At 39.0% G+C, this 27,635-nt stretch overlaps 1 protein-coding gene across 6 annotated transcripts; it reads left to right on the plus strand.

The window, feature by feature from the left end:
• PANK2 (pantothenate kinase 2) lies at positions 1-27,522 on the plus strand. 6 transcript variants are annotated; one of them, XM_081291576.1, is made up of 8 exons: positions 1-360; positions 9,540-9,677; positions 12,715-13,067; positions 15,679-15,932; positions 18,036-18,212; positions 21,707-21,830; positions 23,416-23,541; positions 27,259-27,522. In XM_081291576.1, exons 1-8 carry the CDS (start codon positions 102-104, stop codon positions 27,307-27,309), a joined length of 1,482 nt encoding a protein of 493 aa, XP_081147702.1. In that variant the 5' UTR covers positions 1-101; the 3' UTR covers positions 27,310-27,522. The 6 variants fall into 6 exon arrangements, with proteins under 6 accessions (XP_081147702.1, XP_081147703.1, XP_081147704.1 ...); XM_081291580.1 differs by lacking the exon at positions 9,540-9,677 and adding an exon at positions 8,985-9,049 and having other exon boundaries at positions 222-360; XM_081291581.1 differs by lacking the exon at positions 9,540-9,677 and adding an exon at positions 8,981-9,049 and having other exon boundaries at positions 223-360.
• The last annotated feature ends 113 nt before the right edge of the window (positions 27,523-27,635 follow it).

Raw genomic sequence — 27,635 nt, forward strand, 5'->3', positions numbered from 1 at the left:
CGGCCCAGGGTGCGCCTCTGCTCAGGCTGGACTGCCGCGGAGGAGGCAGGAGGATTCCGGCGCTGGGGGGCTGGCTCGGGCGGCAGCGGTGGCTGCTGCGGATGGGAGCGGGCCGGCTCGGCGCGCCCATGGAGCGCCACGGCAGGGCCGCCGCCACCTCAGCCTCGTCGGCTGGGGAGCCGGCGCCCGGGGGCCCCGAAGGGCGGCGGCGGGAGCTACTGCGGCGCCGGGCGAGCAGCGCGTCGGCGCCTGCTGTCGGGGCCTCGGCGGATGGTGTGAGGCGGGATCGGCCCAGCTCCTACAGCGACCCTGCCTCGGTCCCCCGCCCGCGCGTCGAAAGCCTCCGGAAAAAGCGGCCGCGTAAGTGCCCCACGGGGCGTCCTGCGGCTCGCCCAGCCCCCTTCGTTCCCGGCTGCCGTTTTTCCCGCGCGTGGACCGTGCCCCCACGGTGGTCCCACGTTGGTGCGTGGCCTGATGCTGGGCTAGAGGGCTCGAGTTCCCCTATCGCGGAGCCTTCAGAGTTGGGGCCCCCGTCGGGCCCTCGCGGCCATTGGTCTGCGCTTCCCCCTTGTTGCAGTGCCAGGACCCTTCCTCCCTCTCCTTAGCTCCTCGGGCGTTCTTTTCCAGAGAGTCACATGATTTGGTGCTCTAGAAGGCTTCTTTTGATTTGATTCATTTTCATCGCCTTTCTCCCCTCCCCCCAAATCCTTTGACTCCTCGGTGTCTGTCTTCCGTGGATTTCCAGAGAGCTGCTTTCCGAGACGTTAAATCCTTTTTATCTTGCCATTTCGAGCTTAGCGGAAAATGATTAACCGCCCCCGAGTCGCTCCCAGCCTAAAAGTGGATTCCCTGTTTCTTGCACCTCTAAGGTTTGGCTGCTTTTCTTCCCTTGAGAATTCAGGTCATCTCACACCCAGATATCTCTTGTTTTCCTTCCATCTATTTGCAGGTAGTCACGATTCAGGGCTGTAGCATTTTGGGCATTATGGGTTTTAGTTTTGAAGGGAGACTACATCTTCCTGAATTTTGCCTTGGGAGTTGCATTTGCTTTTCCCAGAGAACGTGTTTCTCCGTTTTATAACCAGGTTTCTTTTTCTGCAATTTCTTTTCATCCCTCCCTTTTACAGGTCTTCATTTCAAGACTGCTGTCTCACAACCATTGCTACTGTTGAAAATATCAGTTGCCCTGATACTGTAGTATGAGCTTTACATTGTAGCCGGGTAGATTTGCTGATGGTGGTGGTTGCTAAATTCCTATTTGAGGAAATTGACTTGCTTAAATGCAGATTGTGAGAATGAGGTTAAGTGGCAGGAAGTGGGTGAACTCTGTTAGTCTCAACCACTCAATTTGCTTTTTCTTTTGTCATTTGTGATTTGGGTGATTAAATGTAGCTCTGTTTTGCTATAGAAAGTTTGGGAATTTTCAGTTCTTTCGTCCTTTCCCATCTTCTTGCAAGAGATTTGGAAAAAAGTCTCAACTGATTCCAGTATCAGAGTTACTTACCTAGTTTTTGTTTTGTTTGAGAAGCACCTGATTTTGAATAGTGCAAACCATTAGTTCCTTCATGTGTTTTTCTTCTTCTACATTTCTTTTCTTTTCTTCTTTTTTTCTTTTGGGTACCGGGGATTGAACTCAGGGGCACTCAACCACTGAGACACATCCCCAGCCCTATTTTGTATTTTATTTAGAGACAGAGTCTCAGAGTTGCTTAGTGCCTAGTGTTTGCTGAGGCTGGCTTTGAATTCTCCATCCTCCTGCCTCAGCCTGCCAAGCTGCCGGGATTCCAGGCATGTGCCACCATGCTTAGGTTCCTTCATGATTTTGTATTACATGGTTGAAGATGTGTGTGTAAATTTCAGAGATTCAGCAAGTAAGAAACACAGCTATATAGAGAGCCATTTGTGATCATTAACCACAAGGATCATAAGTGTTGTATTTTGGATGTTTGCATGGGTCAGTACTTTTCTAAGGTCTTTAATAACTCATTAGTCCTCAAAGCTCTGAGGTAAGTAGGTAGTATTCCTTTCATTTTACAGATGAGAAAATGGTCATGTTTGCCCGGTGTTGATTGGTTAGTATGTGGTGGGATAGAACTGTAAACTCAGGCCCAGAGTGTTGGTGCATACTAGTAATCCCATCTACTCTGAGGCTGAAGCAGGAGGATCCAAAATTCAAGGCCAACCTAGGCAACTTAGTGAGACCTACTCTCAAAATAAAACTTTAAAAAAGGGTTGAACATGTTGCTTAGTGTTAGAATGCTTGTTTAGCATGCTCAAGGCCCTGGTTTCAATCCTCAGAACTGGGAGTGTGAAAAGGAAAAGAAAACAAAGGAAATGTAAACTCAGGAATTCTAGCTTCATTGCTTCTGCTTCTAACCACTGTGTTTTACTGAATTGTTGATGTTCATTTAGTTGTATCTTGATTGCTCTAAGACCACACAAGCGTGATCTTTTGAGCTCAAGGCTCTTACTTGTACTATGGAAGTACTTTCAAGTATTGAGCATAAAAATAACCAGAGTTAAGAATGCACATTTCCTGGGCTCAATTCTTTATCTTTAGAATCAGAATCTGGGGAGAGGAATTAGAAAAACTGCCATTCAAGTTCAGGCCACTCTAAGATCCCTCTGGAAAACTGGTTTAGGCAGGGGGCAGCAGGGGCTGGGGGGGCAGGTGGGCATTTTAAAGTGGCTTTGAAACTTAAAGAACTAAGAAGATAAATAGTCATGTTATAGGATTTATGTTTTGATTTGGTGTCCAATATTCATTGTGTTCACCTTCATTGCTTTCTCTGACAAATTATGAAGTCATCTTTCAGATAATAAGACCTGAAAAAGAGATAAACAATATATTATTTTTCCTTTGATTTGCACTTCTTATATTATCCTGGGGTGCACCTGTTAGATGGAGAGGCAGTTCATTGCTGCTGAATCCTTCAAGAATGTACTTTAGTTTTAAATTTGAGAATTCCATGAAGATGAAATCTTTTGTCTTTATTGGTACATTTGGCTATGGAAAGGTGCCACCTTTTGGTTGGGGTTGGAAAATCTTGTTCTGATGTCCTTATGTTACTTGTCTAAGAGCACAGAGTCTCGTTATTATTTGAAATTAGAAGGAAACTAGTTTGTCTTAGAATTTTCATGGCCCTAGTTAGTCAAGTTGCTACCACATGTCCCTAGAGCAGTATGGTTCCCAGACTACTGGTCCTTCTTTTAGACTTTCTGCATCAGAATAATTAGGGATGAGGCTAGGCATATGTCTGTGTTCTTGAAAAGTTTTGAGTTAATTGGGGTGTATGTCTTAGGACTGAGAAAAATGTCTAATAAAGATGGATTAAAAATAATGGAAACATGGGCTGGGAATGTAGCTCTGTTGGTATAACACTGACCTAGCATTCATGAAGTGCTGGGTTCAATCGATTCCCAGCACTGCAAAACGAAACAAGCCAACAACAACAACAACAAAAACCATGGGGGGGCTGGGGATGTGGCTCAAGCGGTAGCGCGCTCGCCTGGCATGCGTGCGGCCTGGGTTCGATCCTCAGCACCACATACCAACAAAAGATGTTGTGTCCGCCGAGAACTAAAAAATAAATATTGAAAATTCTCTCTCTCTCTCTCTCTCCCCTCTCTCACTCTCTCTTTAAAAAAAAAATGGAAATAAGATAATAGTGATCATTATAGCTACAATTTTCTGAGTGCTTGTTTTGATATTTTTTTTAAGAGAGCGAGAGAGATAGAGAGAGAGATGGAGAGAGAGAGAGAATTTTAATATTTTATTTTTTAGTTATCGGCGGACACAACATCTTTGTTTGTATGTGGTGCTGAGGATCGAACCCGGGCCGCACGCATGCCAGGCGAGTGCGCTACCGCTTGAGCCACATCCCCAGCCCCTTGTTTTGATATTTTATAAACATCTCCCTTTGGTCTTATATACCCTGTGAGGTAGTTGTTTTTTTTTTTTTTTTTGTTGTTGTTTTAAATTCCCAGTTTCTAGATGAGGAAAAGGCTCAGTGAAATTGTCCCTTTGTCCAAGGCCAGGCCTTATTGAGTTAGTGATGGAGGTTTTTTTTTTTTCAGTGTTCAGGATGGAACCCAGGGCCATGAACTTACTATATAACTGCTCTGCTACTGAGCATTCTACCAGCCTAGAGCTGGTTTTGATTCTAGGTGTCTGATTTTAGACCAAGAATGTTCTTGATCCCCATTTTGGGACTGGGGGAAAGCATATGTGATGTAATCCAGAGCTGTGGTTGTAAGATGTTTTAAAAATTGTCTCCAACCCACCCCACCCCCCTTTCATGCAGAAGGGTCTAAAATAATTAAAAAAATTTATCATACATACAATAAAATGCAATCTTGATAAACATGAAAACATACATTTTTATCAAGGGCCTCAGATGTGCAGCAGATGTGCAGTAGGTGTGGGAATCCTGGGATCATAGTACTCCATAGCAGCGTTGGGGACCAGCCAGTTCTTTGATGTTAACTCCAAAGTATGCTATAGTGGACCAGGGAGATCTTTGGGACTTGCTGATTTTGGAATCATGCCAATCATGAGAAATCCTTAACCCTTATTAGTCTAGAAGGTAAGGTATAAAGTTTTTGTTTGTAGCTTGATAATACTAACCTGCAAAAAGGGTTATTTTCCTTGTCTTTTTTTTAATATTTATTTTTTGGTGTAGATGGACACAACACAATGCATTTTATTTTTATGTGGTGCTGAGGGTCGAACCCGGGTCCCGCCCGTGCTAGGTGAGCACTCTACCACTGAGCCACAATCCCAGCCCTATTTTCCTTGTCTCTTGAGGGAGCTTAAGTGTTGGCAAAATAGAGCTGCTCTTGAGTCCATTGAGACCCTCCTCCAACCCCCTTTATCAAGCTCACCATTTCACCTGCAGTGAATTCACCTAAGGAATTAGGACGGGCTGCCCACTAGGAGCTCAGGAAGAAAGTGGTTGATTTCCTGTAGCTTTGTATCCCTTTATTGAGAAACAGAATGGGAGAGGATGTTTTTTAACTTAATGTTTTATCACTTTTTTTTTTTTTTTTCATTGCTTGGAGTGGAAGCCAAGGCTTGCTCATGCTAGGAAAGCACTTTACCACTGAACTACATCCCCAACCCCTGTTTTAAGCATCACCTTTATATCAGAATGAAACCAAAGTAAATATGGCCCCTCACCTTGGATGTATAATATATATATATAAAGTATTAAGCAAGGCCTAAAAAATAATCCAGTTATGCAGCTGTGTAAAATGGCACAGTGTGTTATTTTAGGGGTTATAGGTATGAAACATGTTTTTGAATAATATGGTTATTCAGTATTGGCATCCCTGCCCTCTATTTTTCTGGGAACATTAAGGCAAGAAGAGATAGATGCTATTAAAAATATTTTACTTAAATACTTTTTCCAAAGGAGAGAGGGAACACAGATAATTCACTATATGTTGTTGGAGAGAACCTTATCAGGTAGTGAAAAGAACGGCTATTTCTATTGGTCATTTAAAAGAGCAATGAGGTTTGTTAGACTTAAGTTAGAATAAACTGAGTACTTTGCAGGTTCAGAACTTGGAGTACCTTTGTTTTTAGGAACTGTTGTTTCTCAGTTTATTTCAGTAAAACATAACCATAATATGAAAAGCCCTTTTTAAAAGTTTGCTTTCTAAAAGTGAAAACCACTCTCAGTTTTTCAGTAGTCTTTTTTTATTAGTTGTAGATGGACACAATACTTTTATTTTATTTTATTTTATTTTTTGTGCTGGGGATTGAACTCAGGGGGCCTTGTGCATGCAAGGCAAGCACTCTGCCAACTGAGCTATATCTCCAACCCTTATTTAATGTATTTTTTTATGTGGTGTTTAGGATTGAACCCAGTGCCTCATATGTGCAAGGCAAGTGTTCCACCACTGAGTTACAACCCCAACCCTTTCAGTAGTCTTAGTTAACATTTGTGTGTTTACATTTCCTGAATGTAGAATTTATGATTGGGCATACTGATTTTATGATGTAGTGTTTTGTAAGCATCCAGTCTTTGAGTTTAAAGCTTTTTTGGGAAAAGAATAATAATTATTAAAATGTGTTTTTTAATATTAGGCCAAAATCTTTTTAATATTGATTTTATTTTTTAAAAACATGACAATGGAATGCATTACAATTCTTTTTTTAAAAAATATTTAATTTTTAGGTGTAGATGGACAGAACACAACGCCTTCATTTTTATGTGGTGCTGAGGATCGAACCCCAGTCCCGCCCATACTAGGCGACCACTCTACCACTGAGCCACAATCCCAGCCCACATTACAATTCTTATTACACATAGAGCACAATTTTTCATATCTCTGTATATAAAGTATGTTCATAACAATTCATGTCTTCATACATGTACTTTGGATAGTGATATCTATCACATTCCACCATCATTGCTAACCCCCTGCCCGCTCCCTTTCCCTCCCACGCCAGGCCAAGATCTTAACTGACTAGACTATCCTACGGATTTGAGATTGCAGTATCTTAACCATATATGGTCTGGTAAAGGTGTAATTCCTAATGTTAGAAAATTGAGCACTCCCTTGCTCCACCTAATACTGGGGATTCACACATGCTAGGAAGGCAATCTACTAACTCAAGTATATTGTATCCCCAACCCTTTTTAAAAATTTTTTATTTTGAGAAGAGGTCTTGCTAAGGTTACCCAGGTTGGCCTTGAACTTGGAATCCTCCTGCCTCAGCTTCCTTAGTAGCTGGAATTACAGGTGTGTGGCCTGGCCAGTATACCATTTTTAATAGTGATAATATACTTCTAGTGTTAGATTTATTTATTAATATTTTATATATTTTTGCTATGCTGTTGTGTATGACCTTTTTCATGTCATTTTGTTTTGCTTATGTATAATAGCAAAATGAAAAGCTATTGGTGTTTGTATCTGAATACCTTTAAACATTTTTTTTTTTTTAAAGAGAGAGTGAGAGAGGAGAGAGAGAGAGAATTTTTTAATATTTTTCAGTTCTCGGTGGACACAACATCTTTGTTGGTATGTGGTGCTGAGGATCGAACCCGGGCCGCACGCATGCCAGGCGAGCGCGCTACCACTTGAGCCACATCCCCAGCCCCTTTAAACATTTTTGATGTTGTTCTATTGGTTTTAATTAGTTTTCTTAGATTTTATACTTTTGGAATATTGAGATAATCATGGTTCTTTTTCCTTCAACTTATTAATACAGAAAGCCTCAGTAATTGGACTTTCTAATGTGAAAACCATCCTTTCATTCCTGAGAAGATTCTTTGCTGACCATGATAGTCTTACTCTTTATTTTACGGCTGGATTCCATTTAATAATTTAGTGTTTTTATATTTGGGTTCCCAGATGCCTTTGTTTTTTTGGTGCCAGGAATTGAATCCAGGGGCTCTTAACCACTGAGCCACATTCCAATCCTTTTTATTTTTTTTTTGAGATAAGGTCTCACTAATTTGCTTAGGGCCTCGCTAAATTGCTGAGGCTGGCTTTGAAGTTGTATTCCTCCTGTCTTAGCCTCCTGAGCTGCTAGGATTATAGGTGCGCCACACACCGGCCTCTCCTATAGTTTCAGTGTGAGATTATGCTGGAATGATAGAGAAGCTTTGTCTGAAACCAGTAGGGTCTGAAATTTTTATTCCCCTGGCGATAGATCTTGACATTGTTAGAAACGTTTTTTAGTGTGTTTGATTGCCATGTTTTTAAGTCTTATTCTGAATTACTTGATGTTTTTTTCTTCCCCCCTAACTGATCCATGTTAGTGTACACTTTAACTGATTGCTGTTGGCTTAAGATTTCTGAGCATGTACTTTTTCTTTTCTTTTTTAAAGAAAAGCCATATTTTCTTTTTCTTGGATGTAGTTACCAGACTCTTGTCTGTTAGTGACGTTTTCAAAGCTTTGTTTTATTTTATTTTCAGTATGGGGATTGAACCCAGAAGCACTCTAACGCTGCCTTACATCTCCATCCCCCCTTTTTTTAATATATATATTTTTTAGTTGTAGATGGACAAGTACCTTTATTTTGTTTGTTTATTTTTATGTGATGCTGAGGATCAAACCCAGGGCCTCACCGCTGAGCCACAACCTCAGCCCTCAAAGCTTTATCTTATTGATCAGCAATACTGTAACTGTAAACAATGATGTTTTTCTGTTTTTATTTACATAGTTTATCTTGTAACATCTGCTCTTTTTTTAAAGTAGCTTTTAAATTGTGCATGTTTCCTTTAAACTGGTACATAAAAATTGTACAGACTCATGTGGTTCTCTGTGATGTTTCCATACATGTATATACTGTATAATGTTCAAATCAAGGTAAATATCTTTCTCCTCAGATTATTTTAATTTCTTTATGGTGAAAACATTCAAGATCCTTTAGGGCTGGGGGAGTAGTAGCTTGGTGGTAAAATGCATTGGGTTCAACCACCAGCATTTCCCATCCCCACCAAATATAGCACACTATTATTATTTACATCTAGTTGGAAAAGTTATGTCCCTTTTTTCTTCTGGCATTACCTCTACATTTTTAGATTTTGAAGGCGGGTACTGGGGATTGAACTCGGGCACTAGGCCACTGAACCACATCCCCAGCCCTATTTTGTTTTTTATTTAGAGACAGGGTCTCACTGAGTTGCTTAGTGCCTAAAAATTGCTGAGGCTGGGTTTGAACTCTCGGTCCTTCTATTTCAGCCTCCCTAGCTGCTGGAATTACAGGCCTGTGCCACTGTGCCCGGCTATTATACAATTTTTTAAAAAATATTTATTTTTTTTTGGTTATAGGTGGACATAATATTTTATATTTATGTGGTGCTGAGGATCGAACCCAGTATCTCACACATGCTTGGCGAGCGCTCTACTTCTGAGCCACAACCCCAGCCTCTACCTATATGTTTTTAACACATTTAAAGTTACTTCTCTTTCTTGTCTAAAATTAATCAGAATCTTTATGTTTTCTTCCTTTTTCCAACAAGGCAGAAATGCTGCTTGCTTTCACTTCCTACTCCTTTTTCTTCCTCTTTGACTTCCTATGTTGAAACCATGTAAGTATTTTAGTTCCAGATTGCTTGTTTTTCTAAAAGTCAGCATGTGCTGGTTTCTCTGCTTATAGCCCATGGATGAAAAGTTTCTTAGAGCTCTTGGATGTTTTAAAATTACGTTGATATGCATCTACTAATTATTGCAGAGGAAATCTTGGAGTAGTAAAAGTTGAGCTCTTTTGTGTGTGAAGATTTCTTTGCATTCCACTTGAAAGCTGGTTTAGCTAGATAAAAAGTTTCCAAATCCTTTTCCTAATAACTTTGAAGCAGGTACTCCATTGTCTTCCACTAGTGCTCCATTGTCTTCTAGATCTGTGTTGCTGTTGAAAAGTCTGTTTACTTTTATGAAATTTATGTATCTTTGCAGGGATTCAGTTTTTTCCTTACGATTTCCTGAAATTTCAGTAGGATGTGTCTAGGTCTTCCTTTTTCACTAGTTATATATAACACTTGGTGTTTTGACCTGATGATTCATGTCCTCTCTTTTCCCTAGAAAATTTCTGGAACTTGTATAATAGAGGTATTGAACTTTATGGTTCTGTATTCTGTGTATCTACTTTACCTTCATACCTGAGAGGCAGTCTAGAAGAATTTGTTTTGTTTTCCATTTTTTTTCCTGCCCATTTTCTTGGTGAGTATGTCTATTAAGCTTTATTTTGGCAGTAGTTTCTTTTATAAAAATGTGTTTTTTGAAGTATAATTTACATAGAGTAAGCTGCAGCCATTTAAAGTATACAGTTTCACCCATTTTGACACAAATATTCACCTAGGTCTTGCTAGGCATAGTGGCACATGCCTGTAATCTCAGTGCCTTGGGAGACTGAGGCAGGAGAATCTCAAGTTCAAAGTCAGCCTCAACAACTTAGCAAGACCCTGTCTCTTAATAAATAACAAAAAAAGGAGAGGGGTGCTGGGGATGTGGCATAATGCCTCTGGGTTCAATCCCTGGTGTACAAGAAAAACCAAATTACCTAGGTATATAGACATACAACCTCCATACTCCCAACAATCACAATTTGGGTTGCCATGGAAAGTGTTTTTCTGCTTTTGTGCAATTTAGTTCCTTCTGTCTAGCCTGTGATCTGCTTTTTCTCAGATGCAGAAGTGATTGGTTTGCATTTTCATATAAGTGGAATCATAAAGTAGGTAGCCTTTTGTACAAGGCTGCTTTCACTCAACCTGTTTTTGAGATTCATGAATGTTAAGTGTGTAATAGTTTATTTTTTTGGGGGGGCATTTGAAATCATTTTCCTTTATAACTTGGAAATTAACATGGGTATACTTTATTTAAATTTTGCCAATTTTACTCAAGTTCTTTTGTGTATTTAGTTTTATATAATTTTTTTAAATACCAGTGTTACAAGTTTTCTCTTTTTTTTAATATTTATTTTTTAGCTGGACACAATATCTGTATTTTATTTTTATGTGGTGCTGAGGATCGAACCCAGGGCCTCGCACGTGCTAGGTGAGCGCTCTACACCGAGCCACAAAAAAATTAAAAATTTTTTCTCTGGTAGCTTATTCTTCATGGATGAGATCTCATTTTATGCCTGAGGACATTTAATATTCTCCTGGTTGTTCTTGCAGTTCTTCAGATACTAAGTTTATCATATTTGTGGCATTTATTTCCCTTTGGTGACTCTAGCTTGTACAGTGGTCATCCCTGGTTTGAGTTTTGTTCTTCTGTTGGTGGATGCAGTTTCTATTTACTGATCTGTCAGAGTGGACTATAGAGGAGAGATGGATGTATGTGTGGCCAGATGTGGGGACTCCCCATTATTTGTGGCTAACAGTAGCTACCCAGATGTCATCTTGATTATGGGACTACAGTGCCACTGAAGAGTTTGTCTCTGCAGGGGTGGAGTGGAGAGTGTTGGAAGGGGGGAAGTGGGCCTGTCCATTTGCATGAAATGTATTTCCCTACCATATCACTTAATCCTGCTTCCATTCCATGGCAACCATCCTTGTTGGCAGCCTCAATGGATCTTCTCCCATCTTTGTAGCTGCTCTCAGTTTTAATAGCATTCCTCTTGGGAGGGTTGTGGACTGATATTACCTAGTTCTAGTAATATCACTTTTTTCTTTTTCTTTTTTTGGTACCAGGGATTGAACCAAGGGTAGGGGCCCCAGCAAACTTCCAGCTGCCAGCAAACTGCTAGCTGCCAACTGATTGGCTCCTCTGCGGTGATGCTCATTGGGCTGTTTCCCTGCCCTTTCAGACCACGGGAGCTGCTCATTAGGGGACTTTTTTGGCTCCGCCCACGCAACCCAGCCAATTGGCCTCAAGAGCAGGAGGAGTGGGGGAGGTTGAGAGGCTTGTGGGAAGCCGGTGGTGGCAGTTGGGCTCTGAGGGTTTTTCCTGAGGAGCTGTGTGGTGTGGTGTGTGTGTTCTTAAAATAAAGTTCGTTTCTTTTGACAAGTGGCTCCTGAATTGTGCCCAGCCAGACTGCCACAGGTACTTGACCACTAAGCTACATCCCCAGCCCTTTTTATTTCTTATTTTGAGACAGGGTCTCACTAAATTGCTGAGTCTGGCTTTGAACTCACGATCTTCCTGCCTCAGTCTTCTGAGCTGCTGGGATTACAAGTGTGCACCACCACGCCCAGTGTAATATCACTTTTTGTTCCAGAATTATTTTAGAAAAGGATATATCAGTAAAATGATATTTTAGCCATTTCTAGGAATTAGGGTGGGAGAGGAAGGCATGTATATCTGCAGTACATTTTGATCCAACTTCCTGAAGTCTTCTGTTTTCTTTTTGTTGGAGAGGATTTTGAGGAGACAGATGTAACTTAAAGTCTATTGAAATCTTTTATTTTTAGGACATCATGTTTTGAGAGAAATTAATCACTGGTGCTTATTTGTTAGGTAGGGTAGGGAGTTTCCTGTATCTTCAGTTTTAGTACTAAACCAGAGTTTTGAGTTCTCAATATTTCTCATTTAAGCCAGTTGGGGGCATGAAGATTTTCATTCTCCATCTTTGTTTTTCAGATATGAGCTTATTGTAGTCATTTTTTGGTGGGGGAGCATTGGGGATTGAACCCAGGGGCACTTAAAACTGAGTCACAGTCCCAGACTTTTTTATTTTTTATTTTGAGATAGAATCTTGTAAGTTGATTAGGACCTCCTGAAGTAGCTGAGGCTGGCCTTGAATTTGTGACCCTCCTGCCTCAGCCTCCTGAGTCACTGGGATTACAGGTGTGTACCAGCACACTTGGTTTTTTTTTTTTTTTTTTTTTTTTGGTACCAGGGATTGAATTCAGGGGCACTCGACCACTTGGTCACATCCCCAGCCCTGTTTTATATTTTATTTAGAGACAGGGTCTCACTGAATTGCTTAGCACCTCATAGTTGCTGAGGCTGGGTTTGAACTTGCGATCCTCCTGCCTTAGCCTCCTAAATCGCCCAGCCACTTGGCTTATTTTTAAAAAAATATTTTATAGTACAGTTTGGACTTGTCTGTATAGGAAGGTTAGGTTGGCTCAATATTTTGATATTTTTCTTTTTGATCTTTGTCCTAGTTTTTTCCAAATCAGAGGCAGTCACATTTCTTCACCCCCTTTTGTATAGATTAATATCCCTTGGGAATCAGAGGGTGTGAAATAAGTTGCCAGCTGTAAACTCAGGTTTTTAGAAAAGCTGTTCTGACTTTTTTTTTCTTCCCTAGTTTTTCCATGGTTTGGCTTGGATATTGGTGGAACCCTGGTCAAGCTGGTTTATTTTGAACCCAAAGACATCACTGCTGAAGAAGAAGAGGAAGAAGTGGAGAGTCTTAAAAGCATTCGGAAGTACTTGACCTCCAATGTGGCTTATGGGTCCACTGGTATTAGGGACGTGCACCTGGAGCTGAAGGACCTGACTCTGTGTGGACGCAAAGGCAATCTGCACTTTATACGCTTTCCCACTCATGACATGCCTGCTTTTATTCAAATGGGCAGAGATAAAAACTTCTCGAGTCTCCACACTGTCTTTTGTGCCACTGGAGGTGGAGCATACAAATTTGAGCAGGATTTTCTCACAGTATGCATTTTTTAGCTTATATACAATTTATGGTAATTTGATTGTTAAAAATAATGCCAATTGCAAGTGGTAAAATTATTTCCATTTCTAATGGAACTTGAATTTTCTTTAGTGCAATGAAGACTAAATATAAATTAGTAATAGGAGTTAGCTAGAGATAGCTGTGTTGATGAGAATCAGGACCTCTAAAAGCATTGCATTTTGTCATTCCTCTCCATGAATACTTATTGAGTCTGGGATAAACAGAAGAACAGTGAGCTTGAATAATAAAACTTAAAAAACCCTGTCATAAAATTGTTTCCAGACTCATCTATCATGATTCTTCTGCCTTTCTATGTGCTCTGTGTTCACTGAGTCTGTCCACCACATCTGTCCCTGAGGGCAAGAGTCACCCAGCACTTGATTTTGCCTTCTTTCTGTGAACAGTGAGCAAGGCCTTGAGCCTAGGTCTTTTGAGGATGGGTGTCACGATAGGTGTAAGAATTGACTAGTGAATGGCTAAGACCCTAACCTTCAGGGTTCAATACAGATTTAAAATGTCTCTAGTGACCATGTTTTTCATGCCACCTAATGAGAATATTAGACCAAGGGAGATTCTGCCTTTGTTTTATTCTACACATCTTTCTTTTTTCCCTTGTATGTCATTATTATATGGTTTGTGACCTTGCCCTCTTTCTTTGTTCTCTGTGTCCTGACTTTTTCCCTGTAACTGGCCGGAGTCGTCATAGTATTAAATTGACGTGAATTATTTAACAGGGTTTTATATTCTTTGTTTGGATTTTTCTTGGTTGCTGTTTTTCAGTGGTTTCTTTTTCCTCCTGTGAGTACAGGAGAGGTAGCCGTAGAGAGGCTTATGTCCTTTGTGGAAGTCTTCTAGTGGGCTTTGGACTATAAACGAGAGGAGAAAACCTCTCTGTTTCTAGGATTCAACAGAGTTCTTTGCAACATACTTGAAAGCTATTCAGGCTGTTAGAGGATCATGTTGCGTGATTATCCAAGGAGAGGGTTCAAAGTGCCTTAGGAATTGGTTCTTGGGAATTCTCTTTTGTATGCACCAGTGCTGTACTTTAAAACTATATGAAACAAATGCCTGTCAAATTGTGTATTAGGAGTGATTAATATTATAGAGAGAGAATTTTTTAAAACCTGAGTTTCTTTTTTAATGTGAATCATATTTTCTTATTTTATATTTAGTTTGCTTCTTGGCACTAAATTTATATTCTGAATAACTTGGAATAGTTAAATTACCTGTGAATTCAGTCATTGAATATATCACTTGGGCTGAGATTCATTAGAAATAATATCACAGCAGGATATGTAAGGATAAAATGAGAAATTGATTTGACATACACTATCAGAAAATGACTTGGGTTCTAATAGGCCACTGGTGTCAAATGATTTGGTTTAGGAGTGAAAATACTGGCACTTAGAGATGCAGGGAAGTCAACTTTGAATTCATCTTGACATGGGGGAGTGGCTAGATGAAATGACAGTGATGAACACTTAAAGGGTTTTGGATTTGGTCCCATGAGTAGCTTAATATTCTTAATTAATTAAATTAAGGATTCATCCAAGGCTGTCCATTAACTCTTTTTCATAACCCACAGTGGCTGTGAATAAATTGAATGTAAATGTAATCAAATGGGATTTGGATTAAAGAGGGAGAATTTGATGGGCTAAACTTGGTTATAAACAGAATCAGGTACTTCAGGGAGTTGAGCCTTGTAAACATCCAGGTGGTTCAGAAGTTCACAGACATGGCAGTCTGTATCAGCTCTCTTAAGTACTGTGAAAAGTTTATATATCTTAAATTTTTCTGTGCATGACTGTATGACACATGTGCGTGTAAACATGGTTTAAAAAAAAAAGTCAAATTGGGCCATATTTTATAAAATAGTTTCCAATTTGCTTTTTGACTGACAGCATGTCTTGTGATTCTTTCCATTTTAATACATATAGATCTTTATTCTTAATTGCTATGCCAATTCTATAATGTTGAATAATTTCTTTATTACTTACAAGGAATTAAGTTAAAAAAATGATTTCAATTTTGATATGGCTAACCCGACTTTCCCTAGAGCTATAATGAGTTTAAATAGGGAGAAATTTTCTAATTGGATACTTGAAGCCCTTTGGCTTTAGGTTAAATAGTAAGGTGTGGCTTCTTTTGATACTGCTCCATAGACTTGAATCTGGTCTTTTGGAAAGCTGATGTCAGAGTCTTTATGGCTCCTGCAGTTGTCACCAGTTACTCTCTAATAGAGATATGGCTTAATTTGTGCACCTGCTTCATTGTCCCTGTGAACATAGATCTTGTTTTCTCCTTGACAAGTTGGTGAGCATTCACTTAAGATTTTTGGCACACTTCTTCAGCTGCTGCAGTAGTTTGTATGTAGAGTATATTTGGGTCTATGGGAGCAGGCGTCTGTCTTGGCAGGCCATCCCTATGTGTTGTCCCTAAATCTGTTCTGTAATGCTCTGTATCAAATAATACATATCTGTGGGTGTATTTTTATGGTGTGTCTAACGTAGAGGGGATGTCTTTTTAAACAGAAGTTTTTATTTCTATTGGTTTGTTAAAAAGTCTGAATACAGTCTTATTTCATTACAGATAGGTGATCTTCAGCTTTGCAAACTGGATGAACTAGACTGCTTAATCAAAGGAATTTTATATATTGACTCAGTTGGTTTCAATGGACGGTCACAGTGCTATTACTTTGAAAATCCTGCTGATTCTGAAAAATGTCAGAAGTTACCATTTGAGTTGAAAAACCCATATCCTCTGCTTCTGGTGAACATTGGCTCAGGGGTTAGCATTTTAGCAGTGTATTCCAAAGATAATTACAAGAGGGTCACAGGAACAAGGTAAGTCTTTTATAGAGAAGTCATTGTTTATTCTTAGTATCATACTAGGTTAACTGAGTTTTCAGGTATTATATGTAACTGTACCTGCAAGAACTGGTTAAAATTATGTACCTTTAATGTCTTGCTGAGGATTTTATTACTACAGTTTAATAAAATGTTGCATCAGTAGACTCAAGTTCATGGTCCTGGCCCTCAGTTGATTTATGATGCATTTATACAAAGTAGATAAAATTACTAGGTAGCATCTTAGAAGGGAAAGTCCTGTAGATTTTATGTGATGATTTAAAAATTATATACATATTTATTAGTTGTAGATGGACACAATACCTGTATTTTATTTATTCTTATGTGGTGCTGAGTATGGAATCTAGTGTCTCACACATGCCAGGCAATGTACCACTGAGCAACAACTCCAGTCTGAAATCTGTAGATTTTATACATCTGTACAAATACACATATTTACACATTTACGCACACATGTGATCAGAAGAAGGTAGTCTGAAAAGGGAGGAATAGGTGGAAGAAGAGAGTGAATATGTTTTGGTTTAAGAATCAGGTCACTTGAAAAACAAGGATCTGGGATTAGGATAAACTTTTTTTGCGGGGGGGGGGGGGTAACTGGGGATTGAATCCAGGGGCACTTCACCACTGAGCCACAATTTTAATTTTGAGACAGGGTCTTGCTAAGTTGCTTAGGGCCTCATTGAGTTTCTGAGGCTGACTTTGGATTTGGGATTCTCCTGCCTTAGACTCTGGGATTAGAGTCACTAATAGGCATGTGCTACCATGCCCAGCTAAATAAACAATTTTTTTTTTTTTTAAACAAGAGTGAGCAAAATAATGAGAGGAGGCTGTGTGTGGTGGCACACATGCCTGTAATCCCAGTGGGTTAGGAGGCTGAGGCAGGAGGATCATGTGTTCAAAGACAGCCTCAGAAACTTAGTGAGGCCCTAAGCAACTTGGAGAGGCCCTGTCTCTAAATAAAATATTAAAAAGGGCTGAGTATGTGGCTCACATCTAGGGTTCAAACCCATGTACCAAAAAAAAAAAAAAAAAAAAAAAATTGTTGGAGAAAACAGATTAGTGGAGTCTGATGGGGTGCCAATGAGCCAGGGTGATAAAGTGCTTGAATGAGAATAACTTCAGTGAGTACGGGAAGAGAGAAAGTGAGACAGTGCCACTGTGACTGGTCCCAGGTATGGGGCTAAACTGTAACTGAGGCTCTTTATACCTGCTAGCACCCTGACTGCTCTCAGAACTTGGGAAGGGAGGGGCTGGAATTGTGGCTCAGTGACTGAGCGCTTGCCTCGTACATGTGAGGCCCTGGATTTGAACCTCAGTACCAAATAAAAATAAAATTAAAAAAAAAAAAATGCCAGCTTGCTTGCCTGGCATGCGTGCAGCCCAGGTTCTATCCTCAGCACCACATACAAACAAAGATGTTGTGTCCGCCGAAAACCAAAAAATAAATATTAAAAAAAAAATCTCTCTCTCTCTCTTTAAAAAAAAAATAAAATAAAATAGAGGTATTGTGGCAACATGCAACTAAATATATAATATATATATATATATATATATATATATATATATATATATATATATATATATTTAAAATATTTTTAAAAAAGTTACCCACTAAGTAAATGAGCAAAAATTTAAAAGTACTTAATGATAAAACTATGTAAAGCTAATCAAGGGAATGCAAATTAAAACCAACTTGTAGGGCTGGGGTTGTGGCTCAGTGGCAGAGTGCTCGCCTAGGGTTCGATCCTCAGCACTACATAAATGTAAAATAAAGATATTGTGTCTACCTAAAACTAATAAATAAATATTTTTTAAAAAGTCCTCATTTAAAAAAAGAGAACTTGGGAAGGGAGGCGGGCCCTATGTTTTGCTGCTTTGCTTGTCTGATGAATGTGTCCATCCAAGGTGTCTATGAAGCAGACTTTTTCATATCACAGGCTTGTTTCTTACTGATGGCATCTGCAGGATTGTATTGGGGCAAGAGTGAATTGACGTGAATACTTTTAGGGGTCATAATTTTTACTCTTTTATTCCTATTTTTTTAAAATATTGTACTTTATTGCTTGTTTTTAATTACAGTCTTGGAGGAGGAACTTTTTTTGGTCTCTGCTGTCTTCTAACTGGCTGTACCACTTTTGAAGAAGCTCTTGAAATGGCATCTCGTGGAGATAGCACCAAAGTGGATAAACTAGTGCGAGACATTTATGGAGGAGATTATGAGAGGTTTGGATTGCCAGGCTGGGCTGTAGCTTCGAGGTAAGGGAGCCTGTGTATTCTAAGTAGTACAGGAATATGATATTAAGTACCTGACATATGTTTTCTTTTAAGCAGCTTTATTGAAATATAATTTATGTACTCTGAAATACCTGGTTAAAGTGTGTAACTTACTGGTTTCTAGTATATTTCCAGAACTGTGCAGCCATCACCATGATCCAATTTTGGAACATTTTCATCTCCTGGAAAAAAGGCTTATATTTATTGGTTGCCACTCCCTATTTGCCCACCTCCAGCCCTGCCTAATACTAATCTACTTTTTTTTTTTAACATTTATTTTTTAGTTATAGGTGGACACAATATCTGTATTTTATTTTTATGTGGTACTGAGGATCAAACCCAGTGCCTCACACATGCTAGGCATGCATTGTACCTCTTGAGCCACAACCCCAGCCTTTCATCTACTTTTTGACTCTGTGGATTTGGCCTCTCCTGCATATTTCCTATTGTATCATACATGTGCTGTTTTATGACAGTTTCTTTCACTGAGCATATGTTTTCAAAGTTCATTTTTACTTTATCATGAATGTTTATTCCTTTTTGTTGCTGAATAATATTCCATTATATGCATATACCACATTTCACTCATTTATCAGTTGATAAACATTTGGGTTGTTTTCCACTTTTTGGCTGTTTTTTTTTTATATTTATTTTTTAGTTGTAGTTGGGACATAATACCTTTATTTTATTTATTTTTTTGTGGTGCTGAGGATTGAACCCAGGGCCTTGTACATGCTAGGTGAGCGCTCTACCGCTGAGCCACAACCCCAGCCCTTTTTGGCTATTTTTATGAATGATGCTGAATTTGGTGTACTTGTCTTTGTGTGGACACTTTTTAATTCTCTTAGGTGCATCTTTTTAATTAGGTGCGTATCTAGGAGTGGAGCTTCTAGGCCATGTGGTAACTTTATGTTTAATCTTTTGAAGAAGTACCAGACTGTTTTCTAAAGTGTCTGCATTGTCTTACAACCTGGGTTTTTAAAGAGTGTTAAGTTTTTTTCATGTCCTTCAGACTGTTTATCTTTTTGGTCTTAGCTGTCTTAATAGGCATGAAGTGATTTTTTTTTTTTTTTTTCTTTTTAAACTAGGAATTGAACCCAGGGGCACTTTACTGCTGAGCTACATCCCCAGTCCTTTTTATTTTTTATTTTGAGACAGGTCTCATTGAGTTTGCTTAGGGCCTCACTGAGTTACTGAGGCTGGCCTTGAACTTAAAATTGTCCTGCCTTGAACTTACAGTTGTCCTGCCTCAGCCTCCTGTATCACTGGGATTACAGGTGTGCATTACTGTGACCACACGAAGTGATAGTTCATTGTGGTTTTTATTTGCATTTCCCTAATGGCTAGTGATGAACAGTTTCACATGTGCTTATTGGCCCTATGTCTGTTACCTTAACACCTGTGTCTGTGTTCAAATCGTACCAATTTTTTCTTGCGGGGCATAGTGGCACAAGCCTGTAATTCCAGCGGCTCAAAAGGCTGAGGCAGGAGGATCACAAATTCAAAACCAGCCTCAGCAAAAGCAAGGTGCTAAGCAACTCAGTGAGACCCTGTCTGTAAATAAAATACAAAATAGCGCTGGGGATGTGTTCAATTCCTGGTACCAAAAAAAAAAAAATTTTTTTTTCCTATTGTTTTTATCTTAATATTGAATTACAAGAGTTGTTTATATGTTGAATACAAGCTCCTTATTAGAGATTCAATTTGCAAATATTTTCTCTCCTTTTATATTATCTTTTCTTTGATGGTGTTCTTTGCAGCATAGTTTCAAATTTTGGCAAAGTCCATCTTTGTTTTCTCTCTCATCTCTTGTGCTTTTAGTGTCATAGATAAGAATTCATTGTCTAAGATCGTGAAGGTTTACTTCTGTATTTTCAGTTCATATATTTAGGTCTGTTACCCACTTTGAATTAATTTTTATATATGGTGAGAAGTAAAGGTCCAAATGCCTTTCTTCTTTATTGTGTTGCTATCTAGTTGTCCCAGCACCTTTTGTTGTAAAGAGTGTTCTTTCCCTATTGAATGTCTTTGGTCCCTTTGTCCAAAATCAATTAACCAGTAATTACATTATAAAGGATTCCTGATCCAATCCCAAAAGGAAAAAAAAAAGTGAGAGAGAAAAAAAAGAAAATCAATTGACCATAGATGTTTAGGTTTATTTCTGGACTCTTAGTTCTTTGTCACTAATCTGTCTGTCCTTAAGCCAGTATCACACTCCAGTATCACACTGCCTTGGTTACTGTAGCTTTGTATTAAGTTTTGAAATTAGAAAAACCAAGTCTTCTAACTTGTTCTTTTTTGGCTATTTTGGGTTTCTTGAATTTCTATATGAATTTTAGGATCAATTAGGCAATATCTGCAAAGAAGACAACTTAGATTTTGATAAGGATTGAGTTGAATCTATTGACTAGTTTACAGAGAATTACCATCTTAACACTGTAAGGTCTTCTGGTCCAAAAAGATGGAATATTGTTCCATTTATTTAGGTCTTTGCTTTTTTTTTTCAACAGTGTTTTATAGATTTCAGTGTAAAAGCATTTACTTTTTTTTTTTTTTTTTTTTTTGGTACCAGGGATTGAACGAACCCTAGGGTGCTTAACCACTGAGCTGCACCCCCACCCCTTTTTTATATTTTGTTTAAGAGACAGGATCTTGCTGAATTGCATAGGGCCTTGCTAAATTGATGAATCTGGCCTTGAATCTGCAATCCTCCTTTCTCAGCCTCCCAAGCTTCTGGGATTACAGGCGTGTGCCACGGCTCCTGGCTACCATTATACTTTCCTTAAATGTTCCCTGAGTGTTTTATTCTCTTTGTTATTATATATGGAATTGTTTTGAGATTGTGTAGCAATTCAATTGTATATTTAGGCACATGGATTTTAATAGAAGAGACACTCATTTATACTTGTTGTTCACTAATTTTAGGTGCTTAGTGCCATAGATTTTATTTTGTTTGCAGCATTTGCTCATTGGTCCTGACTTTCTTTTTCTGATTGCCTAGGTTTTTGTTCTGGTCAAGCAGCAATTCTTATGGTCAAGAAATTAACTTAACACTCTTAAGTAGCTCATTTTAGACTCAGCTCCCTGCACTTTGCTTTGCTTTGATAAAGTAGTTTACTAAATGTAAATGTGAGCATCTGAGTAGAACAGCTATGTGTTTGGGATGGATTGCTGATAGAACTGTCTGTGATGGCAGAAAGGGTGCTGCCTTCCGTGGGACTATCTGGGTGTCAAAGCTAGGTGTTGGTAGACACCACAGGGAAAGCTGCCTGTTCATTTAGAATGCTTGTGGGCTCTATTTGGAGCTGAGTTCTCTGAGCAGATGCTTAGGTGCTTCATCATTTGTGAGATAAGAAGTTGGAAGACGTGAACAGTATTGCCCTAAAGAATCGTTTTATCTTAGTAAAGTAAAATTGAAGTTCCATTGGGCTGTGTTGCCTTTGGTTTAGCAATGGGATATTTTTTTCCCATCACAGCTTTGGAAACATGATGAGCAAGGAGAAGCGAGAGGCTGTCAGTAAGGAGGACCTCGCCAGAGCAACTTTGATCACCATCACCAACAACATTGGCTCCATAGCAAGAATGTGTGCCCTTAATGAAGTAAGGGGACATGGGTTTTTTATGTTGCTCTAAGGAAAATACTGAACTTCCTAAGTGGCCCCACCTTGACGTTAAGCTTTTTTCTTCTTAGAACATTGCCTACATATAGTTGTGTGGTGGACTTTTGTTTCAGTGCAAAGTTAAGATTTCTTCTAATACAGGTTAATCTTCACTGATTTATTTTTTCTTCTTACTGAAGATAACACTGCTACTGTCTAGGTAAAATGACCTTTTGAGGAGAAAGTAGAGGGAATTAGGAAGATAGCTAGTGTTGAGATGATGGGGAGTGGGGAGGTGGGCAGTGATGGGTAATGATGCTGAATCGAGACTCCATGCTCATTGGGAGCAGTAGAGGCTCAGGAAAGGAATCCACAGAAGTCACTGAAGCTGGGAGAAGACTGAGCAGGCAGAGGAATGTCACCCTGGCTCCCCTCTACTTCAGCAGAGCTGCGTCTTTGTGCTTTCAGCTTCTTTACAGTGCTGCCTTGTAGCATTCAGGTCAAGCAGCATTGTACAGGGCTATGAAAGAACCAAGAATGGGCTGCCCTTGGGGAAAGAGAACTTAGGATCTAGTTGGTGCAGCTTGATGTCCCTATTTATACATTTTTGTTTAAAGTTATTCTTTAGATAATACAGTCATGCAGCTTAAAAGGAAACCTCAGAAGACAGAAGGATTTTTCTCATTTTTAAATAAAAAAAATTTGGATGGGATCAAATAATTAAATTTCTTCATTTTAATATAACACTTTTTTTCTTTATTGCATGTTCCCTTTCCTGTGCTTATGTATTTTAAGGTAGCTAGCATACATACCATTTCATATATTTTACTTAAGTATTATACATTTCTTGGTTGCATATTTGATTGGGTTCATCTGTGTCATGGATTATTCACATAACTTTGGCATTTCACATGCTGGATATTTGGTTGCTTTCCAGTGATAACTCTTCAGTCAGCAGTTTTAAGTGTGAAACTACTCTTTGGCTCAGTTTTATTCTTGATATGGGACTTACTCAGGAGTGAGACTTCAGGTCTTAAGAGTATGACCATCTTATGAATCTTGGTGCATATTGCTGTGATACTTTACACACACACTGCGCCCCTTTAGATCATCTTTAGCAATGAATTAATGGATCCATTGTACTGCAGTTTTACTAATGTTGGGGGTAGAATTTCAGGTAGTTTTTTTTGTGTTAATAGTTCTATAATTTTGCTTTCTTTGATCATTAGTGAAGATGAATTTTTCCAACTTGCATATCTTGTGTGATCTGCCTATTTGTGTCGCTTTGCTCTTTTTGAATTGGGTTATAGTTTTTAATTGTGTAACAAATTTACTTAAAATTAGTTGTCATTTGTCATATTTAATACGAATGTCTTTCCTAATCTGATTTCTTCTTCTGTGACATTTTTGGGCATGCTTTTGCAGTGGGTCCAGAGTTGTTTGGGAATCAAAATTTCAGAAGTCTTGGACCAAATGGAATAAATTTGATCATCAGTCAAGTTGCTGCATGGTCCTCTGTTGGAGTAACTTTTATGAGAAAACAGAAATTAAGATGCAAACTAATTGCCTTTTTTTGATGTGCTCAGAACATTAACCAGGTGGTATTTGTTGGAAATTTCTTGAGAATTAATACGATCGCCATGCGGCTTTTGGCATATGCTTTGGATTATTGGTCCAAGGGACAGTTGAAAGCACTTTTTTCAGAACATGAGGTAAGTGGATTTGTTTCTGGTGATGTGTCATATATACAAAAGTGCACAGTTGTAGTGGAACTTGAAGGACAGGTGAACTGGGTTGCAGTATTTCTGTTTTTTTTTTTTTTTTTTTGTGTGTGTGTGTAATTGTATGAGGTGGAGTTTAACTTTGTAATGTTTGAAAGCTTTTTTAAAAAATCTGATATATAGTACAAAGTAGATTTTTGGCTATTTTAATTGTAAGTTTAAGCAATTTTAAAGAAAATAATTTTTTTGTTGTTGTTGTCATGGTGCTGGGGATCAAACTCAGAGCCTACACATGCTAGGCAAGTGCTGAGCTATCCTGTATTCTTTTAAAAACAATCTTTATTTTTTTCTCATTGCACTGACTCTGAAAACGCAGTTGTTCTGGGTTTTTACTTTTTTCACTTTTTTGATGTCAGTTATTATGTATTGATAAAATTCATGTACTATTTAAGGTGTATATTCTAAAAATGAATGGATCAGTGAAAAAACATTCTAGACTAGAACCACATTATTGTAAGAACACGTAGACAGGCTAGAAATGACAAAGTGGAGAGGAATCATTAAATTGTTCAACCTGATATCATATCTTGGAAAGTGCCCTTTTTTACTGTTTGGGAAAACATGGGACCAAAGCTGTAGAAGAGTTTCTCTCTTTTCTCTGTTTGGTTGTTGGGCAGTTGAACTATTAAGTGTTGTTGGAGTTCAGGTAGTACTACCATGAACATTTTTCAGAATTGTATGTGGGTACTTATTTTAAGTATTTACATGGATTGACAGAAATCAAAGTAGGATTTGAGATGCTGTAAGTAAAAATTATTTTTTTCCTTTAAAGTTGTCTAAGTTTTTCTTTTTAAATTGTTCAAGTTCATAGTTAAAATCCCAACTACATAGAGTCCCCATATCAAAAAGCATTATCAAAGCCCAAAGTCATCTAATTTTTTTATATTAGTAAATCAATACAGAATTTGGCCATAAGTTTCATATAGTTCATAAGTTTTGTGAATTTTGCTTTTATTATCCTTGACCTGTTTTGTTTTACTTTGTTAGAATAAAAATAAACTTTATTTATGTTATGTGATAGTATAAGTTTCCTCCTGTATTATTTTTACTCTTTTTGAAATTTTCCTAGGTAGAACTTAAAGAGATTAGTTTCTTAGCCTTTTTTAAACTTACACCCTCATATCATAATAATAGTTGAGTATCTCTAGTTATGAAATTTGAAATCTGAAACTGTTTTTGCACAGGGGATTTGAACCCAGAGGTGCTGTATTACTGAACTGCATCTCCACCCCACCCATATATATAAATTATTGCCAGTGGATCTTTATTTTATTTATTTATATATGTTGCTGAAAATCGAACCAAATGCCTCACATGTGCTCTACCACTGAGCTACAACCTCAGCCCATCTCTACCTCTTTTTTATTTTGAGATAGGGTCTTGCTAAATTGCCCAGGCTGGTCTCAAACTTCAGTTCTCCTACCTCAGCCTCCCAAGTAGCTGGAATTACAGGTGTGTGCCATCACATCTGGCTGAAATAAGAAACTTTTTGAATGCTGGTGAGCATTTTTGGATTTTAGATTTTTGAATTAAGCATGCTCCAACTGGTAAAGTCTGTGAATATTTTAGACCACTTCTAGGCCCAAGCATTTTGAGTAGGGGATGTGCAACCTGTAATTATAAATCTTTTTTTTTTTGTATCAGGGATTGAACCAAGGGCACTTAACCCACTGAGCCACATCCTCAGACTCCCCGTTTAGAGATAGGGTTTCCTTAAGTTGCTGAGGCTGGCTTTGAACTTGCGATCCTCCTGCCTCAGTCTCCTGAGGTGCTGGGATTATAGGCATGTTCCACTGCACCCAGCTGTAGTTAGAAATCTTTTTAAACCCTCATGTGTCTACAGTTTGCCACCCTTTCCTGCCTGCTGACATCATTTTTCCCTCTGGTTAGCATTGTTGCAGTGTTTGTCCCCGGGTTCTCCATTTGTGATCAGGACTCTTACTCTAGTGTTGATCGCTGCCCTTGTGGAATTTTGATCTTGAAGTGTTCTCCTGCCCCACCACAGCAAAGCAGTTGGTTTAACAGTTTTAAAGCTGTGTGTGCATTCTTCTCAAGCCTTCCTTCTCTCATCCTTTACCATTGTCATCCCAGCACTTCTTGGTCTACAACAGCCTGTCTTTACTTTATAGTAGCTTCTGGGTCTTCTGTGGTTAACTCTTATTTTTTTTTTTTTTAATTGTAAAATAAAGCACAGACACTGGAAGCTACATACAGCAACATGTGCTGTTGGTATAAGATGACACCTATGTCTGTTCTTTGGCAGAGTTCCCAAGCATTGCTGTCTCTTGGCTGTGTCACCTTTATAATTCTGGCCTTCTAGTTAACACAAATAGATGTGACTGCCTTTTTGAAAAACTGAGAAATAGAGTGATAGGGCAGGCTTCAGCCTTGCTGCTGTTTCATCACGTTTCTTGAGCTAGCTCGTGTGTGTGTGTGTGTGTGTGTGTGTGTGTGTGTGTATTTTTATTTGTTCTTTTTAGATATATATGTGAGCTAGTTTTTCTTGAAAGACTAAACCTCACTATTAAAGATATTTTAGACATTTTTAATATCTTTGAAATTCACAGTCAAATTGTTCAGGATCTTCCTACATTCCTTTTTTAGTTATTTCTTTTTTAAAGTTCTTCAATACTTGATCTCATGCTCTTAGAGACCTTGATGGATTCTGTAACATTGTGGGTTTCCTGTCTGATTCCTGCTGGCATTCTTGTCAGTGTGGATTTTGTACCACTTTCTTTTAACGTTTTATATCCTTTTTGTTTGGATTTGGGGTTCTCTTTCAGCTGCTGCTTCTCAGTCCTCCCTCACTGCTGTCTATTCCTGTGCTTCCTGCTCTGGTCTAGTGGATCCAGTGACTGCTGGGCACAGCTGCTCCTTTGGCATTCTGTAGGAAACCTACCTGCCTTGTTCTCCACATTTCATGCTCCTGTGTTCCCAGTCTCAGGGTTGGTGTTCTCAGACTTTCCCTGCTGCCCTCATCCCCTCCTTTAGACGCACCTTGAATTTGTTCTACTTCCTCCTCATCCTTCCACCTCCAGCCAGGCGGGCCCTCAGCTGTGATACATCCTATCATCTTCATTCATTACTTGTCTGAAAAATGTGCCAGGCCTCAGCTGGTTCTCACCTCTTTCTTCAGGACAATCCAGGTATCATCTTTTACCAGAATAACTGAGCTGCTGTTGGCCCCACCACTGCTCCTGGAATACCCACCGTGGGTTTGATTTTTCTTTTTTGGGGGTGGTGGTGTTAGTGGTGATGTATTAGGGATTCAACTCAGAGGTGCGTTACCACTCTACATCCCCAGCCCTTTTTATTTTTTGTTTTGAGACAGGGTCTCTATGTTGCTGAGGCTGGTCTCGAACTTGCGATCCTCTTGCCTCAACCTCCTGAGTCACAAGGATTACCACTGCTCCTGGCTGGGCTGGTGTTATTACACAATGGTCTGACGTGTGTGGGGTGTCTTGTACCTCCACCCCCTCCCTGGCTAGGGAGCTCCTCAGGCCTTTCCTGTTCCCAGGCTGGCCTTGGGCCTGCTGCTAGTGCTCAGGAGTTTAGGGTGATGTTGATTTTAATACTAGTAATTGTATTTGTGGTAGTTGAAATAAATCAAAGGAAAATTGCTCTTATTTTTGCTGTATTGTTTTTCAGGGTTATTTTGGAGCTGTTGGAGCACTCCTGGAGCTGTTGAAGATTCCCTGATTGTTACCTGGGAGGGCGTCCTGGAAATTTCGACAATGGGATCTGTGGACTTTTGTATTTTAAAAGACTTACTCAGTTTTATGATCGTGTACTACCCGAATCAAAGCAAGAAATGATGTGTATTTTTCTAAGTCATCAAGATAAATCCTTAAAAAATTCAGTCTAAACTAGCAACCAGTAAGGAAAAATGCATTAAAAAACAAGTGGACCATGTTCAGGCAGTGTGAGGATTACTGTGTTTAAGTTGCCTTTCAGGGTAGCGCTGTTTCACCTGTGGTGTTTTTGTAAATCTCGGCATAACTCATTGCAGACGCCTTGGAAGAGCT

Source organism: Spermophilus citellus (assembly GCF_964194105.1).
Source record: "Spermophilus citellus genome assembly, chromosome: 4".
Lineage (NCBI taxonomy): Eukaryota > Metazoa > Chordata > Mammalia > Rodentia > Sciuridae > Spermophilus > Spermophilus citellus.